At 31.1% G+C, this 24,740-nt stretch overlaps 1 protein-coding gene across 4 annotated transcripts; it reads left to right on the top strand.

Annotated features, from left to right (window-relative positions):
* Positions 1–7,544: 7,544 nt before the first annotated feature.
* LOC115695968 (autophagy-related protein 18f) lies at positions 7,545–13,617 on the top strand. 4 transcript variants are annotated; one of them, XM_061117190.1, is made up of 8 exons: positions 7,545–8,435; positions 10,309–10,773; positions 10,863–11,285; positions 11,379–11,615; positions 11,696–12,523; positions 12,627–12,781; positions 12,891–13,256; positions 13,406–13,617. In XM_061117190.1, the coding sequence occupies exons 1-7, from the start codon at positions 8,169–8,171 to the stop codon at positions 13,252–13,254; spliced, it is 2,739 nt and encodes a 912-aa protein (XP_060973173.1). In that variant the 5' UTR covers positions 7,545–8,168; the 3' UTR covers positions 13,255–13,256; positions 13,406–13,617. The 4 variants fall into 4 exon arrangements, with proteins under 4 accessions (XP_060973173.1, XP_030478941.1, XP_030478940.1 ...); XM_030623081.2 differs by having other exon boundaries at positions 7,546–8,435; positions 13,398–13,617; XM_030623080.2 differs by having other exon boundaries at positions 7,547–8,435; positions 12,615–12,781.
* The last annotated feature ends 11,123 nt before the right edge of the window (positions 13,618–24,740 follow it).

Genomic DNA, 24,740 nt, shown 5'->3' with positions numbered 1-24,740 from the left:
AGGATGTTTCAAATGGTATCAGAGCCTTGAGCCAGCCGAAAGTATGGTCGACGAGGGTGTCGAACCCCGTAAGGGGGGTGATTGTGACAGTCAGTAGTCCCGTGATCCGTAAGGGGAAGCACCGGGTAAGCTATACAATCCCACATCGCCTGAGGAAGGTCAAGTGGGATGATTTTGAGGCTGTGTAGGTATGAGACTACATAGTTGAAGAGAGCTTAAATGGATTGATTGGTACTACCTATATCAACAAGGTGCATCTTATTTTTTGGTAGCTCATCACGAAAGAACTCCACAGTTAAGCGTGCTTGACCTGGGGCAATTTCAGGATGGGTGACATCCTGGGAAGTTTTCCCAGGAAGCGTGCGAGTGAGGACAAAGCATGCTGAAAACACTTGTGTTGGTTTGTAGTCAGTCCATGAAGTAGGCAAAGTGACGTACTCGTGTATAAGAGCCATCATTCCGTGGGTGTAAGGGCCCAATAGAGGCTTGAAGCGGGGATGTTTCATTTATGGTCTAAATAAGGGTCAAATGCATAAGGGGTCTTATAAAATATTTTAAGATTATTATAATATGAACTATAAGCTACAAGATCTTAACATATTTACATAGATTAAATCTAACTATGAGTTAAGAATAATATATACCTTTTGTAACTTATCAGGATATCCTTGTATCTTTTTCGTACATTCAAATAATCATCTAATCTAACAAATTTGATTTGGCAAGAATCCACACTATAAATCTTCTAATTCTGCCTCAACACTACATGACAAGTGTGGTCTTGTAGGATCAATTTCATAATGATGGATTTATTATCATAGTGTGAACTCAAATCATAAGACACTCTGATGATGAGAGAGAGGGAGGAACCCACAATTAAATTACACAAGAGAGAGAGAGAGGGGGGTTGACCACTTATTTTTCTATATTTTAGATTATTGTATCGATCATATTCTAATCATTTTTCGTATATCATATATATAGCCATTTATTTAACCCCATAAAGATTAAAATAATAATTTATTTAAATCTAAATGCAAATAAATAACTAAGTAGGTATGTATTTATTTATTTAATGATTTAATAATAAATATCTTATCTTATAAAATACTTAATTAAATAAATAGTTTATTTTGAGTTATTTATTAATAAAATAATCAAGACAAATCTTATGAAATTTATATATCACCTACACATGTGACATATATTTTAATACCCGAAATTGATTTCTTTGTCGTAAATAAGATTTATTATTTATGTTTCAATAAATAAAAATTGATTAATTCTCACTAATCTCTTATTTATTTTGGATTAGATAAATATTATTTTCTACTAAAATAATTTATTACCTCTCATAATATTATTTAAACAATAATATTATATTTAACTAATATATAATTTTATGTAAATAAAACTAAATAGTTAAATTTAATTATTTAATTCATATTTAAACAATTATAAAAAAAAATTAATTTATTGAAGAATAATTTCCTAAAGAAATTAATTCTTTCTCAAAAAAATTAATCCTCATATGAAATCTTTCATTATACAGTGTGGTATAGATGTGATCTAGGAACCATGAACCTATATTTTGAAGCTCCGATAAACTTTGGATTACTATTGATCCCAACAATAAAATATTCTTGTTTATTAATTTCATTACTACTCCACTATAAGTATAGAATTTCACTCATTGTCAGTATAGAATTATATTTACAAGATTCTTTCTAGTAGTCTATTAATATAATCAATATAAGTAGTTTATCCTCCAATTTATTAGTTCATAATTAAAGTTTGTCAAAATTATTGTGTTACCCTTTTAATTATCTCTTGAATTCCTTAAGTACTATTAATTTATTGTGAACGATTAACGTATAATTCCAATCATAGATTTGGGGCCAACTGAATGCACCCCTAGAATTAACACTTTAAGGGATCTAATATTTGATCATTTTTGGAAAGCTTCTTGTTGGCTTCTGTAAGGCTCTCTTGGGCCATCCGAGCAACTTCGCGAAGCTCCTCATTCTTAGTCTTCAAGGCTTCATTCTCAGCTTTTACTGCCTTCTCAGATTTCTTCGGGGTCTCAACATGTGTCTTCTACCAAGAAATCTCCGATTGGGCATCATTCCATTGCTTAGCCAAAAGCTAGCGATGGGCATTAGACTTGGGAAGCTCTGTGCTAAGTTGGGTGATACTTTGAAAGCCCCTTTGTTGAGTCACGAAGGATAAGAAGGAAGCCTGCATAGAACGAGGTCAGAAGAAGAGATCAAAATGTAAAATATATTCATAAAAATAATTTTTTATGAAGTTGGAACTTACCCACTACATAAGATCAACGCTTCTCATCATAAGGTTTTGGTAATCGCCCTTGTTGATTAGATTCCAGTCCTCATGTTAGAAAGTCCTAAAGTGGCGCCAACTTTGTGTAGCATACATTAAGCATGCTTGGGAACCCTCAACGCTTGCATATGTGGGCAAGGAGTAGGAAGGCTCCAAGAGAGCCATCTCGAGTTGAGACTTAGAGAATTTAACCTGATGGACAGACCCTAAGGGTTGTCCACTAGTGCTCACAATTGCTGGCACAGTAGAAGTTGCTGGGGTGACTTTTCTAGGTTCGATGGATATGTCAGTCGAGGTAGACTTCTTGTTGGTGGTCTTCTAGGTTTTCTTTGAAACTTCTGGGTTTGACTCAGAAGTGCCTTCCACAGAAGTTGTTCTCTTCTTACCTTATTAAGCAGGAACAGTTGGACTGCAGAGGAGATCTTCTAAACCGTTTATGTAATATCCCAGAAAATAAAATGGTATTTTATTGGACATATTTTATTAAATATGTAATTATTCTAGTAATGAAGTGAGATTATGATCTTACTTAGGTTGATTATTATGAATTTAATAAATGATTAAATAAAGCATAATTTATTAATTACGAAGATTTTATTGGAATATGTGGGTATCTGGATACCATTTTTGAAATAAAATATTTTGGGCTTGGTGACCGTGGGAACTTGGCGGAGTGGTCAGAAATATAACGACAATAAAGTATGGAATGAATTGGAATTCTACCGGATTAGTTTAGAATTTTAGGTTGTCGGTTTGGTGAATTAGTTAAATTACCAAAGTGCCCCTAGATTTTAAATAGTTTAGGTTTCATTAGGAAGGGCAATATGGTCATTTCATTTTAGAGTTAGAATTTCTACTTATTTTGTCCTTTATGAATTAGTGGTTGATTCCTTTTATTAGTGTATTATGTATATTAAAGGTAAATAAAGGAAAATTAAGCATAAAGGAAATTAGAAGTTTGGAGATAACACTTAGTCTTCTCCCTTTCTCCTTCTAGCAGCCAAGAACCAAAGGATTTTCTCACCAATTCTCTTGTAATTTTAGCTTATCTTCATCCAAATTTAGCTTAGAAGCTTTGCGGTAAGTTTCTTGCTTTATGGACTTAAGAATTCCTAGTTGTTAGGTTGGTTTTAGAATAGGGTTTTATGTTTTTGTGACAGTAGGATTAAGGTGAAATAAGGATAAGTTGTTAGGTCTGAATCAGAGTATGCTTGAGCTTAAATTATGCAATTCAAATGGCTATGCAATTCAAATGGTTGTTAGTATTTTAGTTAGCAAATTTAGATTAGAAGCTTATTTTGGTTCCAGCTTAGGTTTTTGTGAGATTTGATTAATTGTGGAGTTTTAATGTATTAAATTTGTTGTATTTATGGTATTATACTATTCTGGAACTGTGGCGCAGGTTTAAGTTTTATTTGGTTTGGAATTGAGGAAGAAAACCCAAGGTTTTTTGGTCTGCCAGATCTAGTCGACTAGTTGGTGCTAGTGCACCAGAACCTGTCGACCGGTTGCCTTGTAAGGGGAATGCCCGGGTTTTCTTCGAGTTCTATTTTTGGCTCGGGGTGGTGCGCAGTACCCGTTTTAGGTTATTTAGGTGTTGTGTAGCCTATTTTGGGATTGTTAAAAGTTAAGTTATGTCTAGTTTCAGATTTAGGGTTTTGTTCTGGAGTTTTGATTTAAGGCATTTATTGAATTTTGGTTATCATGGCATAGGATCGGGAGCGCCCAGTTTTGTTTCTACTCATATCGGCCCGCACAATTGAGTTATGGACTGAGGTAAGAAAAATGTTATGCATTACTTAGGGTTAAGTGATTAATAATTGTGTTGTTATATTCTCGATTATGATTGAGAATCTGAATATATGCTTTTTAAGCCTCAGTTATGACCGAGGGTTGGAAACGGTCATTACCGTTACGAGTAATTACTCCTTGAACTGCAAATAGGTTTCTTACTTATCGTTCGCTGTATCAGGCAACGATAGTGACATATTTAGCTCGTGGGTAACGAGTGGTAAGGATACTTTATGAAGTACCAAGATTGTGTGATTACGATGTTGTGTAATTGTTAGAGTATGTTAATATATGATGTGATTAAATGAATGTTGTATTATTTTTAGATTTATTCACTTTTCTTGCTGAGTCTCTGTGACTCGCGGGTACTAAATGGTGCAGTAAAGGAAAGACCAAGGTTGAGCAGCCATGAGTCTGAGGTCGCAGCAGTAATATACATATCAGTCGCGATGCCACGACCCGGTGGACAAGATATTCCATTTTGATTGTATTTTGGAATATAAACTTATTTTTTAAAAGTACTTTTAATCAAGATTGTAAATATTTTGATAACAGGGGATCCCCGTAGATGATGAGAACACAAAGGCTAAAGATACAAGTAAAGTTCCAGTTGGCCCGGTGACGAAGGCACGAGCAAAGAAATTCAAAGAAGAACTCAACAACTTAGTCAACAGAATTTTAAAACAAGAGGAGACCGTGGTCAACACTGAAGGAGAGCAAAAATTTGTGTTTCTCATCAAAGTAGACTCAATTTAGTCCCAAATTAAGCTGATCACGTTTTCCAAGGCAATTGGCAGCTTTCCTTTTTAATTTTGTTTCCTTTATTTTGTCTTTGTTTTATTTGAAAAGTTGTCTTTCTTTTAGTTTCCTTTTTTCTTAGTTGTAAGTTGGCTATATAAAGCCTTGTAAACACTTTGAAAAATCATATTATTTTGGAATAAAAATTGGAGAGCTTTTCTTCTTGAGTTCATGAGAGAACTATTCGAACTTATCAAGGAGTATTCCTTGTGGCGTCGTCCTTCATACCAAGGATCATGCTTAACTAAGCATTGGGTCGCGGTTCCACATCTAAATTTCGAGAATTGTTAGAGTCTACCATATTTGGTGTCAGGTTTCATCACAACTGTTAGTGTGGTTCGTATCAGGAGATGTTAACACTTATCTTTTATTAAAAGAAATTTTATGAGTTTGTTTCAAATTGTAAAATTGTAATTACCCATACTTTTTGATATAATTATATAATTTAGTAAGAGAATTTTATATAAACACACACACGTAGCGTCCCTTTGGATAGGGCATTACAGTCCATATCTATAAGATAGAAAACAAGATGTTAAATTCTGTGTGAAGTAAACCAATACAAAGGTGGCGAGGCTAAAACTCCCACTTAGAACATTACCATAAGTTTTAGACGAGGAAGAATGGCTATAATAATTACTTAACTCCCTAGAACCAGTGATCATGTAAAGATCAAAGGGGTTAAGTGGAGATAGATCCTAATCTAAACTAGCAACCCTATTGAAGTTAGTTCCATATTGTGCAGCGATCCCATAGTAGGAGCTATTACAACTTAGTTGGACATGATATTTATGATACCAACTATCAAACCTATGGGCAACTAAGTCGACACAATTGTAGATGAAGAAATTATATTGGCTATCCTTAAACTGAACTAAAGTTATTCGATCAGCCCTAAGGACAGTAGGAGACCATCCATAAATACAAGAATTATTACCTCGGGGAGCCCCATCTTCACCTTCCTCAGTGGTCATGTTTTTAAAATAATGGATGCGAGGGATGTAGTCATGTTCCTCTTCATCCTTGGGCATACAAACTTGTCACCATTTTGAAAACTTGGGAGATTTATAATCATTGGTACATTGGTCCTTGTCGAGCAAAACACCTGTCTTCAAGTTATTATCGCACAAGATGAAGTAGATAAAAAAGGAAGTACTTGAAAATAAAAAAGAATATGAAAAAGAAAATAAAGAATTATAGAGACAAAATTATTTTGTTTTTTAATAATTTTACAACTTAATTTTTTTTAATTTTAAAATGAATTTTGAAAAAAATTATATTATGTGTACTAATATAAATATACATGTGTATAGGAGTGTACACATACAATCTATTTTGCTACTTAACAAACTTTTTTAACATAAACTTAAATTTCCAAACAAAGTTTGGGAGGTTTAGGAGCTAAAAAATGAGAGGTTAGTTGTTTTAATTTATAAAAATAAAATTTGGGGATATAGCTGCAAATTTAAAAAAAAAAAACAAGAAAGAAAAAATGATTGTGGCAGTTTTTAGACTTGGTAGAGACAACAACATGTAGTTCGGAGATAATTGAGTTGGTTTAAATTTTCAAATCTGCAAAAATCAAATATGGTCTATAGGAGGTTGTATTTTTTCTTTGCCTAGGCCTGCCGGCCTTTCTTGGACTTAGATGTGACTTAGTTAGGGTTGTATTTTGTTACTGTGATTAGTCTTGTCTCTGTGACATAATTTTGAGTGTTGTAGTCTTGTCTTTGTGACATAGTTTTGAGTGTTTTTGTATTTTTAGTGTTTTAATTTTGTTTGTGTTGCATGATTTTGTTTTGTTTTATTTCGTTGTTGGTTCTTATTTGTTCTTCGATGGCTCGCCATCAAATCGTTGTTAGTGGTTGTGAATAACAAGTTCTCTGCGACTGAAGATGTTGTTAGTAGCGCAGTTAAGTACCTTACACAATAATTGAGTGCTAAAGCTACGATGTTGTATGAACTTGCTGTAACAATTTCTATTGTTGTGTCTTCTAAGCAGTGATGAAACATAATATAGGTATTCTTAAGGTTAACTGTGATGCTGCAATCTCTTTAATCTGATTTTATTTTAATTTTTTGGTCAAACGATCTGAGAATGTTGAGTGCTCAAGCTACAATGCTGAATAAACTTGCTGTAACAATTTCTATTATTGTGTCTTCTAAGCGGTGATGAAACATAATATAGGTATTCTTAAAATTAATTGTGATGCTGCAATCTCTTTAATCTGATTTTATTTTAGTTTTTTGGTCAAACGATCTGAGAATTAGACAACTGATTATTTGACTAGTTTTTTTAATTCTAATCTAGTCGTGTCTCTAACGATAGGATGCTTCAATTGAATTTTAAACTATTATTTTAGTTGATTGCCATTAATATTATTTATTAAAAAAAATCAAATATGGTCTCTTTATTATATCGAAATTTTAATTAAATAACCTTATAGAAAAAAAAAAAAAGTTAATTAAATAATGTTTTTGAAAATAATAATACAAGATTTTATTTTATTTTTTTGTTGATATATAATATAATAATAGAAAGGTTTAGGAGGAGAGACAGATAGAGACGTAATCTACTCGGTTGAGTCTCTTTCTTATGTTTTTAATTTTTTATTTGAAAAAAGAAAAAGAGAGAAAGAAAAAAAAACAAAAAACAAAAAACTTCCATTATCCAATATCTTTCTCTCTCCAAAAAGAAAATCTCTCTATCTCCTCAGATCGTTTGCTGGTTCTCGGGCGTTTTTTCGTCGAGAAAGCAACACTCCAAAATAAAATCATCTGCCATAAATTATTTGTTTCATATATTATTTTTAATATTTGATTTCTATTATACATTTTTTTGATTTAATTTTGTTTGGTGTCAAATAAAAAAAAACAAATAGTTTTTTTGATTGTTTGTAAATGTTCATAAGGGTGTAAGGGCCTTGAAACTCATAATCCGTTTTTTCTTTTTGAGGGGTTTCTTTTCACCGTCTGGATTATTGTCTTCTTCGTATTTATAGCAAGACGGCGTGAAAAATCAGAAGAGAAGGGGCGTTTTTCTTTTCACTTATTGTGATTTCGGTTGGATTTTGTTTTTGGCTATTTCTTTTTTCTTTCTATTTTGGATGGTTGTGGTGTGGTAGAAGGAGATGAAGACACTTGGTACTTGACTTTGATGATTTTGAAGTTGTCTTTTGGGGTTAGATTTTATAATCCCTTTTCTTCGGTTTCACTTAGAAACAGCCTGGTGGGGTGTTATGATTAAGACATATTTTGAAGAACCATTGGTGTTTCTCTTGTGGGTTTCTTCGGTTATTTTCAAATCTTTCCTTCTGGCGATGAGGAATGATGGTGGCCAAAAGCAGCAGGGTGGTGGCCGGACTAATGGTTTCATTCCCAGCTCGTTCCGAGCTATATCCAGTTACTTGAGGATTGTTTCTTCTGGGGCCTCCACCGTTGCCAAATCTGCGGCGTCTGTGGCCTCCTCAATTGTGGATAGGGATGATGATGCTGCCCATGATCAGGTAAGAGGTCTATAACTTTAGCTTATGTCTAGTGGAATATTTGACTAAAGAGTTGAATTTTTTTAGCCTTTTTTCTGACAACTGTCATCTGAAGCTGAGAATGCTAAAGGGATTTAAAATGTTTGTAATCAAATTTTGTTTATGACATGTTTTGCAATTGCCTTTGTTTTATACAATTGGTGGTCTTTTTGTATTAGTGGAAATCTTTGTGGATGAACAATTAATGCTTAATAAATTGTCTAAATTAGTAAGTTGACGGTAGATTCTATATATGTAAAGGGAATTTTCTTTGGGAGATAGTTCTTACTATGGAATGTTTCATAGCATGTATTGAAATAATTGTTGATATGATGTTGGAAGTTGTTATCAGCAAGTTCTATATTTAGACTTTACTGATCATTATACTTATTAGGCTGTTAGAAATCAATTAGTGATTTGGAGGAGTTCCGTTGCAACTACCAACTGTTAGTTAGAATGAGAGCTAGTGTTAAGGTTTTTGTGCATGCATGTTCCAATCTTAACTCAATTACACTGGTTGGATTTAAATTGGGAAAATGGAGTGACATTATCGTCATTATTGTGTTTGTATTGAGTTTCAGTTGTAGTTTTAAAGTATTGTGTGTGTATAAGCTATTGAAAGTTTCCTTTTTCTCTTTCGGATGTAGTATTGGTTTTGTTGCTTGCTTTTGTAATTGAGAATCAACATGTGGTAGGAACCACCTAACGGTTATTTTCTGTGTCATTGACACACGTTTTCTGCATATGATTGAGACACACGACATGGTTCAAATAAGACAGCTATAGTGTTTGACTTGCTGATCTGTTTTGTGACTTAATCTTAAAGCAATTATATATGTCGGTTCTATTTCAATCGGGGAAATGGTGTGGCATCATCTCCATTATTGTGTTTGTATTGAGTTTCGGTTGTAGTTTTCTTCTTCTTAGTTCAAATCACAAAAGGAAAAAAGATGTGAACGAACACCTTTTCACATTTCTTTCTATATTTAGGCCAACCATTGCTTCTTATTGACAGTAATTACCTGCATTGATGGTTTCCAGTGTGACTTGGATGCTCTAAGAGCTATGCACAATGTTTAATGTTTTCATTTTTTTGATCAGGCACAATGATACAGAAGACTTGAATAGGGAAGCATCAATTTTATTAATATATTTGTTTTGAAGTGGCTTGAATATGGAAATTGAAAAACATGTACACATTGTCTCTTTGCTGTGAGAACTTGCATTAATTAATGCCTTCTTTTATTTATTTATTATTATTTTTATAATTGTTATGTTAATGTGGCTTGAATATGGATGGTGAAAGACATGTACATATCGAGTCTTTTACAGTTAATGCTTTTTCTAATTGTTTGTCTAGTAAAGCTAATATCTTAACTTCATACAGGGCACATGATATATTTTATTATCTATGCTAACTGTTCAGAAACACTAAATAATGCATTTTTTCATAATAACGGAGATGTTTGCGTGGTCTGTTATAGTTTCATTAAGTTTTGAAGCATTCTCTCATAACTTTAGAGATAATATTTTTTTCAATCAGGTTTTTGAGTTGACTTTTCGATTCTTAATTAAACTAGTCTAGCTTTTTACTAAAACAAGGTAAGTATGACATTAGGCTGTCTAAGCGGATAGAAATATATTGAGAGCTGGAACAGCATGCATATGGGATGTCTTGCACTAGAATCTGTCAGTACTTATTTTCTTCTGGAGTTTTCTTTGAAGTTCTGACTTTTAGATAGTGTTGAGAATTTGTGGCTTTGATGGACTTCCATTCATGTGCATTGTCAGCATTTACTTGTATAACTTTTTCCCCTTCTAAACTATTTGCTCTTTCTTCTCATTTGACATGAAGGTAAACTGGGCCGGGTTTGACAAGCTGGAGGGTGAGGGAGATAACATTCGTCGAGTCCTCTTGCTGGGATACAGATCTGGTTTCCAGGTTTGGGATGTTGAAGAGGCTGACAATGTTAGAGACCTAGTTTCTAGACATGGTGGTCCTGTTTCATTCATGCAAATGTTACGTAAACCAATTGCATTGAAGAGATCTGAAGACAAGTTTGCAGACAGCCGTCCATTACTGGTAGTTTGTGCTGATGGGAATCTTTCTGTTGGAAATAATATGCAGGATGTATTACCCACTCCACACAATTCGAGCATTCAAAACGGCCATGATGCAAGCAATGGAAGTTTTGTGCCAACTGCTGTATTCTTTTATTCCCTAAGGTCTCAATCTTATGTTTACAATATCAAGTTTAGATCAGCTGTTTATTCTGTAAGGTGCAGTTCCCGAGTTGTTGCTATCACTTTAGCCACTCAGGTATACTTTTTTATTCTTAAAGTTGTATCTATATTGTATCTTCTGCTTAAGTATTTTTTTTTTATGAATTTAGCCATTATGTATTTCAGATACACTGCATTAATGCTTCAACTTTGGAGAGGGAATATACTATTCTTACAAATCCCATAGTTACAGGGTGCCCAACTCCAGGGGGTATAGGGTATGGACCTCTTGCAGTGGGTCCAAGGTGGCTGGCTTACACTGGGTGCCCAGTTGTATCCTGTAATGCTGGGCGTGTAAGTCCACAACATCTGACTCCTTCTGCAAGTTTCCCGTCAAATGGGAGCATGGTTGCCCACTATGCAAAAGAATCAAGCAAGCAACTTGCAGTGGGAATTGTGACCCTGGGAGACATGGGATATAAGAAACTGTCCAGGTATTGCTCCGAGCTCTTGCCTGATGCCAATAATGCTCATCAGTTGGGCAGTTCAGGCTGGAAAGGCAATGGAACTGTTAATGGCCATTTGACAGATGCAGATAATGTTGGAATGGTATGTATGTTTACTTCATATTCTATTTTATTTGCTTTTTCTTTTCTCTCTAAGAATTTTTCTCAATATGATTATTATTATTTCTTTTGTCAGGTCATTGTCAAAGACATTGTTAGTAAAGCTGTTATCGCTCAATTCAGAGCACACAAGAGTCCTATTTCAGCATTATGTTTCGATCCTAGTGGTATCCTTCTAGTCACGGCTTCAGTTCAGGGCCATAACATTAATGTTTTTAAAATAATGCCTGGCCATGCTGGAAGTTCTTCTGCATGTGATACAGCTTCATCATATGTTCATCTTTACAGGCTGCAACGTGGTTTTACTAATGCAGTAAGTACTGCATGGGTCTCGTTAATTTTGTTTAATTTGTTGCTTTTGTGTTTAGTAGTTTATTTATTTTCTGGGTCCAGGTCATACAGGATATTAGCTTCAGTGATGGCAGCAACTGGATAATGATTAGTTCCTCTAGGGGAACAAACCATCTCTTTGCCATAAATCCTATGGGAGGATCAGTAATTATCCCTGATGCTGATGCTATTTTTACTGGCAAAAGTAATGGATTGGGGGCTGTGAATAGGTCGCATAGCAGTTGGCCACTCAATTCAGGTCTACAAATGCCTAATCGGCAGAACCTTGGTCCATCAGGTGTACCAGTTACTCTCTCTGCTGTAAGTCGAATAAAAAATGGACATAGCTGGAGAGGAACTGTAAGTGGCGCAGCAGCAGCTGCAACAGGTAGGATGAGTTCTCTCTCTGGGGCTGTAGCTTCATCTTTCCACAACTGCAAAGGCAAAGCATTGTACATGGATTGTAGCTCCTCAAGGATGAAACAACACCTGTTGGTTTTTTCTCCTTCTGGTTGCATGATACAGTATGCATTACGAATATCAACTGGTATAGATGCAATGACTGCTGTGTCGGGGTTAAACACTAATTATGAATCAGGTCAAGAGCATGATGCAAGATTACTGGTTGAGGCTATCCAGAAGTGGAATATATGTCAGAAACAAAATAGAAGAGAACGGGAAGATAATGTTGATATTTATGGCGACAATGGCATGGCAGACAGTAAAAAGGTATACCCTGAGGCAGCTAAGAAAGGAAATACCATATTTCCTGAAGCTGAGGGTCTGGGGACAAAAGGAAAGATTACTCTTGAAGAAAAACATCATTTGTTTATATCTGAAGCTGAATTGCAGATGCATGAAGCTCGGAGTCCACTATGGGCAAAACCCGAGGTATATAATTTTGCCATTAAATTTTAATGTGCGACTCATGTGAGCCCTTTCATTTGTCATTTGATATGTTCGTCGTTGATTTTTTCATTAGATATACTTTCAGTCGTTGGTGATGGAGGACATTAACATGGATAAAGAAATTTCTTCCGGTGGAGAAGTTGAGATAGAAAGATTTCCCACTCGTACATTCGAAACCAGATCAAAAGACTTGGTTCCAGTTTTCGACTACTTCCAGACTATCAAGTACCAAAAGATGAGGTACACTTAGTCTGGGTTTCAAGTCTTTTGTTATTATTCTTTTTCTTGCTCAAATTAGTCGGAGCTTGTATAGTGAATGTATGTATTGTTGCTTTTGTTTTGTATACAGGACTCATGGTATAGATAACAATACCAATGGGAGGCACCTATATCAAAAGTCTGGGGTGTCTGAAAATGGCAGTCTTTCTCACAGAAGCAGCTCTGCTTCGCTCGACTCCTTGGCTGACGGTGGTGCTGTAGCGGCAGATCTTCACAATGGCATTGAAGAAACTAGGTGTGATGGTCTGCAGGCGCCAGTAGCAACTGAGCGCTTTGTAAATACCAATGACATCTCAAAAACGACAACTCAGCTTGAGACTGTAAATAATAAAGAGAGCTTAAGAATGGAGGCTCAACTCAAGTATGTAAATAATAACATAGAAGGCCTGAAAATGGAGAATCATTTTGATGACGATTGCGACGAGGTTGATTAGAGGTATTTTTTTTAGTTTGCTAGTGTAGTTTTTGTTTCTTCTCTTTGGTTTTCCCCACACTGGGAATTCCAGTTTTTATGAACTCAATTACAGTAGTTGTCATTCTCTAAGAAGGTAATTAATGTTGGCACTTTTTATGTCAGATGTGCAGATATTCTTTTATTCTCCGTGAAGGTTATTAACAGTGTTTCTACTACTATGGGTGCATTTTAGAGAAGCCATAGGAGGCTTGACTGTGTTACGGAAAATTGTGGATACTATGTTCTTGGGTTTTATCTTCTGTTGCCCTTGTAAATAAATGCCACTAAAAAACATTACCAATAATCATATATAACATGTAAATAATAGCATCAACTTTGCACATCACTCTTCTCTTTTTCTTTTTATTACCTGTTTATCTATACTTATTTTGCTACTTTGTCCATCCTCTATATAGTTGAAGATTCAATGTTTGTTTTCTACTTTGTTGAAGGAAAGTTCGCAACCTTATAGCCTTTTTTTAAAGTTCTGATTTTTCTCGTAATGGCAATGTATTATTTTTAGTTTTTGTTGAAGTTAAACCCTTAATTAATAACAATCAAAGTTTAATACATCATTAACAATTATTGGAAAAGCATCAATCAAACAAGTTAGCCATCCATGTGCATGCACAATTAATTAATGAGCAATTTTAATGGCCGTATATAGAACATGAACTAGGAATTGAAAAGCAAACTAATAATATTTTTAACTAAAAAGTAAGGGTATTCATAAAATAGCACGATTCAATCCAATCTAATCTGCACTTGTGTGGATTAGATAGGATTGGAAAATTTAAAATCCGCACTTGTGGTTGATTGACATGTAAAAGTAACCGATCCAATTCAATCCACACTTATTTATAAAGAAAAAATTATATATATAAATAACATTTTAATGTAAAGAAAATAGTAATTTAAAAATCTAATACATGTAATAAAATTATATTGTAAAACTTAATAGATCAAATGTATATTCTATTCTTATATTTATTGTATATAAAATGTGGCTACAAATTATTAGATGTTGCCACGTATAGGGTCAGCATCCATATAGTTAATTAAACCTAAATATAAAAATTATTCTCAAATTTTGATATTTAGAATTAGTTAAATTTTAAATATTATTTTAAATTAAATTTGAGTGTTTTGATAGTTTAACCAGATGATCATTTTTATTAATTCCGAAGATAAATTTAGGACGAATAATAATTTTTTTTAATTACTATTACAAAGTATAATAGTGATTTTTGTTTTTATTTAAATCACTATTATGCTTTCAAATTTAAATGATTATCACTACATTGAATATTATTAATTTTAAAATTATGATATTAAAAAAAAAACTAAAAATTAAAATAAAATTAACATAATTGACTTAGCACGTAACATCTATCTAGTATATATATATATATACATATATATACATATTTCTCAACATACAGTTTTAAAATAAAAATAAATATTTTTATACATATAATTTTTTTTTCCTTTAAATTTGTTATTTGTTATTTGTTATTTTATTTATTTTAATGTGTTATTGGAGACATAAAATAGCTATAATTTGTTTTATTTTGTTACTAGTTATGTGAAAAAAAATATTTTTTCATAAATATTAAATAATTTGAAAAGTAACCAATCCAAAATAACCCATTCATTCCACACTTAATTGGATTGAAACCAAAATATGAAATCCACATTTAGTGCACATAGAATGCACTATGATCAAAATAATACAGATTGGATTGGATCAACCCCTACTAAAAAGCCTAAGTCAATACATAAATCTCAAAAGAAAAGATAAGAAATCCAAGCAAAAGAGCACAATTTCCCGCTTCCATCAATGCTACTGTTTCTGTGTCAATGACTTTTAAAGTCCTTCAACTTCATAGATTTAAACATTATGAATTTCCAATCGAGCACCGCCATTAAATTTCAGTTTCAAGTACTCTACATCTCAACCCAAATGAGTTAGAAATATTTCTACTCCTTCCCTTAACCTGGCAGATGAGAACTATGAATCCTCCATTGTTGTTTTTGGGCGTCTGGTGATAGATAAGCCTTTCAGTAGGAAATCTTTCAAAAAGTTTTTCACTTCACTTTAGAATAAGTATCTTGAGATAACAATTGAGGACTGCATAGATGGGTTGTTTTTGTTTAACTTGAAGAATAGGGTTTTAAGGGGACAACCTTGGCATTTCTCTGGTCATTATCTTATCCTCCTTGAATCTTCTGGAATGGATCAAATCAATGCTGAAGATCTCAAAGCTATTCCTTTTTGGGTTCAGGTTTATGGAATTCCTTTTCAACGGATGACGAAAGAGCTGGGTGAAAGGATTACAAATTCTATTGGTGAATTCTCAGAATATGACTTGACCCGTAGACGTGATTTTATGTCTATTAGAGTTCTTGTGCCTTCCACAAAACCGATTCTTAGAGGGATTCTATTGGATTTGGGGAACGGAAGAGACAACATATGGGTGTCATTTTGTTATGAGCGACTGATAACTCTGTCAATATTGTGGTTGTTTGGATCATGAGAAGAGAGATTGTGTGACTCTAACTGAATTAGTGGAAGAAGGGCAGTATCCTATCCTTCAATTCAATGAGGATATTCTGAAAGCTATAGGGATTGATCATGGAATGCCCAATGCTAGATCACCAACTATTGGTCTGAATGGGTCTCTACATCGGGCTATTGCTGATAGGGCTAAGGAGGTTTCTACATCTCACACAAAACACTCGTTTGTGGAGCCTTCACAGAAGAAGCTTAAAATAGGTTCTTTTAGTTTGACACTGTCTTTTATTTTATTAATTTATATGTCAAATTTATGTCAATTTTATAATTTAAAGGATAATTGTGATGAAATTTTTTTGATATAAATTTCTATAGGACAAGAAGAAAGTGTTACTGAAGAGAAAAATATATTTCTTGTAGAAGGAATTAATCCAATGAATCCAAACCATATGGCTAAGGAGACAAGTGAGACTTTTTCTCCAAGTAACTCATCCAATAATATACAGAAGGGGACTATCAATTATCAATTAACTAAAAGAGACGAAAGCCATAAAAGAGAATCAGGATAAACCAACATTGAAGGTGGAAAATAACAATTGTCTATGTCACAATGAAAGGGGAAGCATGAATGGTGTTGAGATAAATATCTGTAATGTTTTATTATCAATAGAGTCCAGTCTGAGTTTCACAAATAACTAGCTATATTTAATTTATGTGGGTGTTGTTTATGTTATTGAGTCCATTTTGTTTCTATGGCTTTTAAGTAATAAAAACTTTTATTATCAGTAAAAGTAATAAAATAAAGTGCACTTCCAAGAATTCTAGTTTTCATAGTACAGACATCAGTGTAAATTAAATCAATAACATTAAATTTTCTAGAAAGTGAACGTGTATGAAAAGAAACTCTATATGTTTTTCCAGCTAAGTAATGATCACGAGTTTTAAGAGGCGTACCATGCAAATTCGGTAAGAATTGCTTTCTAGCTAGAGGTTGAAGTCCTTTCTCCCAGATATGACCGAGCTTCTGGTGCTAAAGATCAATGTTTGCATCTTTTTGAACTGCATTAATCTCTCCTTTATGTAGCTTAGCTTCCATGACATAAAAAGTATTCACTTTCTTTTCTCTCGCCACTACAAGAGAACTATTGGTGAGCTTCCATTTACTTTCACCAAACCAATTTATAATGAACCCCTCATCATCAAGTCTTCCAGTAGATATCAAGTTAAGGCGAAAGTCTAGAACATGCCTAACATATTTGAGAATCAATTTGCTACCAACATTGGTTTCCAAGCAAATATCTCCAATAACCACAATCTTCGATGCACCACTGTTTCCCATTCTGACATTGCCAAAATCACCAGTAGTGTAAGAAGTGAAAAAATCACTACGAGCAGTAACATGGAATGAGGCGCTAGAATCAATCACCCAACTACAATCTTGGGTAGCAAGACTAACATACCCATCATCACATACAATGACAACATCACCTTCAGTAGAAACTGTATTAGTCTCTTTCTCATTTTTCATTCTTTGATTTTGCTCTCTTTTCAATATTCTGCAATCCCTTATTAAGTGATCTGGCTTGTTGATACACTATTTTTACTGGGGTAAATACTCATTTGGTACCTTATGTTTTGCCAAAAAACAAACTTGGTACCTTATATTTTTAATAATGATTATTTAGTACCTTTTATTTACAAATTCTACACATTTAGTACCCTCTCCTTGAATTTAGAGAACCCAAATTTCTAATATGACTATATTACCCTTTTAATATTTATTTAATTTTAAATATTATCTATTCAAATAAATAAAAAACCAAAATAAAAATCTCATTTTTTTAAAACAATATAAAAGATACCATTGTTAAAGAAAAAAAAATATATTTAAAAATATTAAAATGCAATTCTTTTTCTTTTTCTTCATATCAATATAATAATGTATATTTTAATAAAATGTAATAATTTCTTGCGAAAAACTTATTTCAGAGTTATTATTCTGAAAGATCACCCATGACAAAAGAAAGAAAATAAAAGATTAAATAAAAAAACGTACATTCTAATCAAACTAATTTATTGACAGAAAAGAATTACACATACTTTAGAAAGGAAGAAAAAAAAACTACTAGAAACATTTTTATATACACAGGGACATTATTGAGTATATGTTATAGAAGTTTTATGTTTAAATTGATCCTTTTAAATTTCGAATGTATATATCATACATTTAGGAAATATAATTGTATTGGGGAGTTGAAGAGGGATACTATTTTATTTCATTGATTAATGTCTCATGTCTTGAGTATCTTATTTTTATGATTTGTGGCTTGACTTTGCCTGTATCTAGGCTATTTTTTTTTTTTCGATGGTTGTTTGCCTTTTTTTTTTTTTTAATGAAAGTCTAATTAAAAAAAAAGAAGAAAAAATATAACAGCCCATACTTGTGTAAAGTTATCATATATCTATTCTACTAGTAAAAAATTACGTGCGAAGCACGTATACTAAATTTTATGTTAGGTATTTTTTATTTTATTTAAAAACGATATAATTAATAATTGAAGAAAAAATATATTAGTTATTAGGTGAGATTATTATTATCTATATCTAAATAATGTAATTTATAATTTTAACAATAAAAAGTAAATACTGGATGCAATATATTAGTGTTTAAGAAAGCTTAATAATTTAACTGTAATATGTTCTTAAGATTATCCAAAACTAAACTAAAAATTTATGTTCAAATGCTAAAGAAAACACAACTTAAATATGTGTAAAATAAAAATAAAAAATAAAAATCAATCTCTAAATTGTTGATAATTGAAGATAATATCTTTCTAAAAAGTTATAGATAAGAAAAATAAAAATACTCGTAATAAGTGGATTTTAATCTTTCTTCGCTTTGAAAGAGACAGTGTAATATTTGTATTTTGAACTTTATATTCTAACTGGGTTCGCATATAATTAGATTGTCCAAATATTAATTGGATTTGTTTTATTATTATTTTATTATATATAAATTTTCTTTTTAAATGGATTGTGATTCTCGAATATTTAATATCAGTTCAAATATTAATGGGATTTGTTTTATTATTATTTTATTATATATAAATAATATTTTATTATTTTATTAAATAAAAATAAAAAGTCACCCATGAACTTCTCATAAACCAAGAATTTCAGTTATATAGACACACTTTATATAGAATAGATATAAAATGTGTTTATATAACTAAATTCTTGGTTTATGAGAAATTCGTGGGTGACTTTTTATTTATATTTAATAAAATAATAAAATATTATTTATATATAATAAAATAAAAATAAAACAAATCACATTAATATTTGAACTGATATTTGTTGTGTTTAACAGATTTGTTGTGAATTTTCTGTTTAACAGTTTAAAATTAACACTGTTAATTAGTATATTTGATACTAATCACAAGTCAAAGACCCACAACAACAAGGCCTAACTTATAATTGCACAAATGCCCAAATTCTGTAATCGAATCATCGTTAACTATTTTTCTCTATCATTCTTCTCTAAATTTGTTATCATTTGCTAGGTACTGTTCCTTCAAGACCCACATCACAATTCTCACTCTTTTCTCCTTCAATTACGTTTTCTAGGATTTCTTTTTCAATTGGATCTATCAAGTGAATTTACTCTGTTATTGTTCAGTTCTTGACGATTGAGGGTCTAATCTCAATAATATATATTTAATTTGTTTTTTTAATTGACTTTTGATGATCATTGAGATATTGAGAATTTGTTTTTTTAATTCTCAATAAATATATTACGATTTTTTTATTGTTAATCACACTCATTTGAATCAGGTAATTATTTATATGTTTATGTGTACTATCTGTTTATTATATTTGGTAATTGTTTGGAATTGAACGAGTTTGGTAAGTGTTTGCAGATTTTGAATCTTCTCCAGGTTATTACTTACAAAATTAAACTTTTCACTTACTTTTAATCGTTGAATTATTACACTTTCTTTAACCTTGTGGTTTTAAAATATTCTGTTGCAGTTCAGCTAGATTTGATTTTTTTGCATACAGAAAAAAACTAACATAAAATTAAGTATACGTGCCTCGCACGTAATATCTAACTAGTATAAATATATATATATATAGGGCAAGACTATGGTAGGACCTAACAAAAGTTCCCTACCGGTAGGGAACTTTTTTTGACCATTGATTTTAGATCATGTGGTTATTAAGATAGAAGGTGTATACTCTTACAATAGGACAGCTTGTATACAATTAAAACTTTATACATATTATAATAATATTTAATTATATATTTATTTTAAAAAATAAAATAATATTAATAATTAAAAAATTTATTAATTTTTAATTTAAATTATTTTTTTTTAAGTTAACTCTCATGTAAATCTTGACAATTTCCGCACCAATATTATTGTTGTTCTAATTTTTTTTCTCACTCGATATATTAAACTAGTGTGTTCTTCTTTTTTTTTCCTTTTTTTGTTGGGAATTTTTTTTTCTTTTATTCATCAATAAATTTTAGGGGTTTTTTTTATCAAATCATTTTTTTTTTTTATCAATTTTGACTATTATACTACGTTGTATTATTATTATTATTATTATTATTATTATTATTATTATTATTATTATTATTATTATTATTATTATTATTATGACAAAGTGATTTGGATCACTTAAGAATTTACAATAAAAACATCAACAGTTAGAGTGGAATCTCTATTTTTCTTTCATTTTATTGGTTAATAAATTTTATAGGTTGTAGTTAATATGTGGAGTTGCTGCTTGTAGGGGTGTTCATCAAACCGCTCAAACCGTTCAAACTGCCTGCACCGCACCATACCGCAAGAAAATGCGGTTTAAAATTCTTTGCAATGCGGTCGCGGTTTGAATTTTTTCTAAACCGCGCGGTGCGGTTTGCGGTTTTAAATTGTTAATATGTGGTTCAAACCGCACCGCATTGCATATTATAAAAATACTAATTTTTATATTTATTTAGGTTCAATATGTGAAGGCCCAACCTAAGCCCACTAATTATTTTTTTTTTTCACTGAAAAAATAATTATTGTATCGTTGAAACTTGAAACTTTTTTTTTTATATATTTATTTTCAAGTCTTATGGTATTTTTGACAAGTGTGGCTCAAACTTTGTTGAATTTGTGATAATTTAATTATCTAGTGATAGTCCAAATCGTAAAAACTGCATAAACCGCACCGCACTGCACCATTTTTTGCGGTGCAGTTTTTTAGTTTCGTGGTGCGGGTGCGGTTTGGGAAATTAAAAAAATATATGTGCGGGTTGGTTTGAAAAAATAGTCAAAACCGCATCACCCGCATCGCGAACACCCCTAGCTGCCGACACTGGAAAAGTCATCAAAATTGGCATTGTCGCCAAAAAAATCACCGCAAAAATTACAAGGAAATCGTTTTCTTGATGAAGAAATCGGTTTCTTGATGAAGGAACCAGCTTTTTGGTAATTTTTCCGGCGATAGTACCAATTTCATAATTTTTTTTTTTTGTTATATGATAGTATATTATTATTATTGAAATATTATATGAATTTTTGAAAATTTATAAATAATTTATAGTATTAAAAATTTAAATGGATTGTTTTTGTTAAAATATTAAAAAAAAATTAAAATACCTGTAAAAAAATAGAGTCAGCCCACTGTTATTGATAAAACAATTATTATTTTTTTTAAGAAAAAGAATTGGCTGTAAAGGAATATACTAATATCATGTGTACACTTTTTTTTCTTAATTCTTATTGGCTCATTTAACATCCCTATGCCATGAGGTAAATTGAAGGGGGCGTATAGTAGATATTCCCTATATATCTATTCTATGCCTATATAACTAAAATTCTTGGTTTTTGAGAAATTTATGGGTGACTTTTAATTTTTATTTAATAAAATAATAAAATATTATTTATATATAATAAAATAATAATAAAACAAATTCCATTAATATTTGAACTGATATTTAGGTGATTTTTAATTTTTATTTAATAAAATAATAAAATATTATTTATATATAATAAAATAATAATAAAATAAATCTCATTAATATTTGAACTGATATTGGGTGACTTTTAATTTTTATTTAATAAAATAATAAAATATTATTTATATATAATAAAATAATAATAAAACAAATTCCATTAATATTTGAACTGATATTTGATGCTAAATATTCGAGAATCACAACACATTTAAAAAAAAAAACCCGGGATTTGATACTCTGAGACTCTCAATTAAAAAAAAAAGTAATATGCTCATCAAATTTGTATTTATTTTTAAACATAGTGAAAAAATGAATTATCTTTCATATTATTCAACAGAGTAAAACAAGTTTTATATTGGTTTACTATTCAACAACCTTGTCAAGAATTCTTGTAAGTTGTAACCACAAAATTGCCAGGTCAAACCAACACTTTCATTGCAATATTCACAGACTAACTACAAAATTATTTCATAGCATTTACAGAACCGCACACCCCCAATCATCTTTAATATGGACGTATCAGAAGCCAAATCATTAACCTAAATTGGTTAGTTCTATTATGTTTTGGAACAAATCGTCTATAACATAAAAAACCCATCATACTTGTATCTTGAAACATTCTTCAGGAACCAAGATTTTAAAACACAATTGTTACCTCCTTAAGGTCAACCCACTCCCAAGTCTCATTTGTTGTATTTACATCATAGACCAAAGCATGCCGGCCCTGTAAATAATAAGAAAATCAAACGTGGTTTAAATCTCAAGGCAATAGAGCCTTTTCCGTTAAATCTCAAAGATACATAAATATACAAGATAAAAAAGCCAATCTAAGAAGTTGGTACCACGTTAAAGCTAAGGAAACATTAAGCAACTGTTAGGCTTGTTTTACAATTTATGGTGTTTTAAAAGAACATATCGAAACAGAAACACATAAAAAAACCTCCACATCATTTGATTTTTTTTAAGGTAGTGTTCAACTAGGAGATCTAACGAGTTTCGCCCCTTCGCTAATGGCTTCTAAGAGTTCAAATTTCAGTATTGTATAAATCTTCAATTTGTGCTATTTCTTATATTAAATGAAATTTTGCTACTTTTTTTTTAATTTACAATTTTATTGTTTATATATTATTAGGGACATTCATGGAAATTAGGGTTTCTTTGAAATATACAATTAATGAGCATTACTTTTTGATCATAGTGTATTTTCCATGGCTGAAAACCTCAATAATCTCTATCATTTGATATCAAATAAAATAAAATTATCATGATGTATACATTATGGTTATTTAATGAGTAATTAGTGTATTGAAATTGTCAAGCTGATATTTAGAATTGTTTATAATTGAATTGTTTCTTTGTCAAAATTAATATTAAGTATATTTATATTAAGTATATTTATATTTATATGCTCATATAGCAATAGAATCATACTCATATAGACATGTTATTTTCATTTTGTAATTTAGATCTTCTTAGTCATTATTTAGTTCACTTAAACCTTTTCCGATTATGCTAACTGAAGTTTTGTTTCTTTTAGGTACTTCATTACAAAGATCTGTATTACATATATTGTTTATTTTTGACTATGAGGAGGTGGATTTTTTTATTGGGAAACATATAGCGTGACAAATTATTGTTCATATATTTAATAATTCTTTTTGAGTAATGAGATTCATATATATAAATGTGTATATTGAATTCTTTATTCAAATAATTATTTTTAATTTTTACATGATTATTTATTGTTCTTTATTCAAATAATCTCACCTAATAACTAATAATGTTTTTTCTTTAATTTTTTATTGTATCACTTTCAAATAACATAGAAAAAAACTAGCATAAAATTTAGTATACGTGCCTCGCACGTAGTTTTTGCTAGTATATATATATATATATATATATATTCTCCATTGAATCATAAAATAAGATGTGAGAACATATAAGAATACCATAAAAAAAACAGAGCAATAACAATAAAAGAAAAAGAACCAAACTAACCTTTACAACTTAAATTTTTGGCAATATACACAGTCTTGACTTCTCAGTTTGGCTCTTCGGTTGTCTTCGGAGGTCGTCTTCTCCGTCAAAGGTAATGGTTGTGCTTCTTTAGCGTGTATAAGACGAAACAAGAGAAACTGTTCGTTTCCCTCAGCTAGTAATATCATTGTTTTATGTGTAAAATGATTTTTCATAATTAAAACAAATAATGTTTAAAATCATTTAAAAATTAATAAGTATTAAAATTAGGGACAATTTAATCATACTAAAAATTTGAATTCAATAAATTAAGAAAGAGGGTACCACATGTGTAGAATTTGTAAATAAAAGGTACTAGTTGATCATTATTAAAAACATAAGGTACCAAGTTTGTATTTTCACAAAATATAAGGTATCAAATAAGTATTTACTCTTTTTACTGCAAGCATACAATGTTGTTATAATAAAGTTTTGATACTAAAAAGGTTGTCGAACCCACAGGGATTAATTATTATATTTTACTAATTATTATACTTTTTGTTGTTGAAGGAATTTCACAACACCAAAAATAAATAACAACAACAACAACAACAACAACAACAACAACAACAATAATAATAATAATAATAATAATAATAATAATAATAATAATAATAATATGATGAACAAGTGCGAGTATTCAACCTAGAACGGCGAGTACTCGAACTGGGAACACAAATACTTAATGAAAACTGGAAATATAAAGAACACAAGGGAATATAGTGGTTCAGTCAGATCACGGTCTGCTTAGTCCACTGTTACAAAGATTCTGTAGGTCTCCCATTTCACGGTGGATCACTCCTTTATATACAAAGCAAGTGTCCGATTATTTACACAAGGATTGCATTCATTGTCAGTCCGTTCGTACATTGATTTACAATAATTAAGCTAAAAAACGTAAACATTAATAAATGAAGAACAG

The sequence above is a fragment of the Cannabis sativa genome, chromosome 6 (assembly GCF_029168945.1).
Source record: "Cannabis sativa cultivar Pink pepper isolate KNU-18-1 chromosome 6, ASM2916894v1, whole genome shotgun sequence".
NCBI lineage: Eukaryota > Viridiplantae > Streptophyta > Magnoliopsida > Rosales > Cannabaceae > Cannabis > Cannabis sativa.
This window is presented reverse-complemented; position numbering and strand designations above follow the sequence as displayed.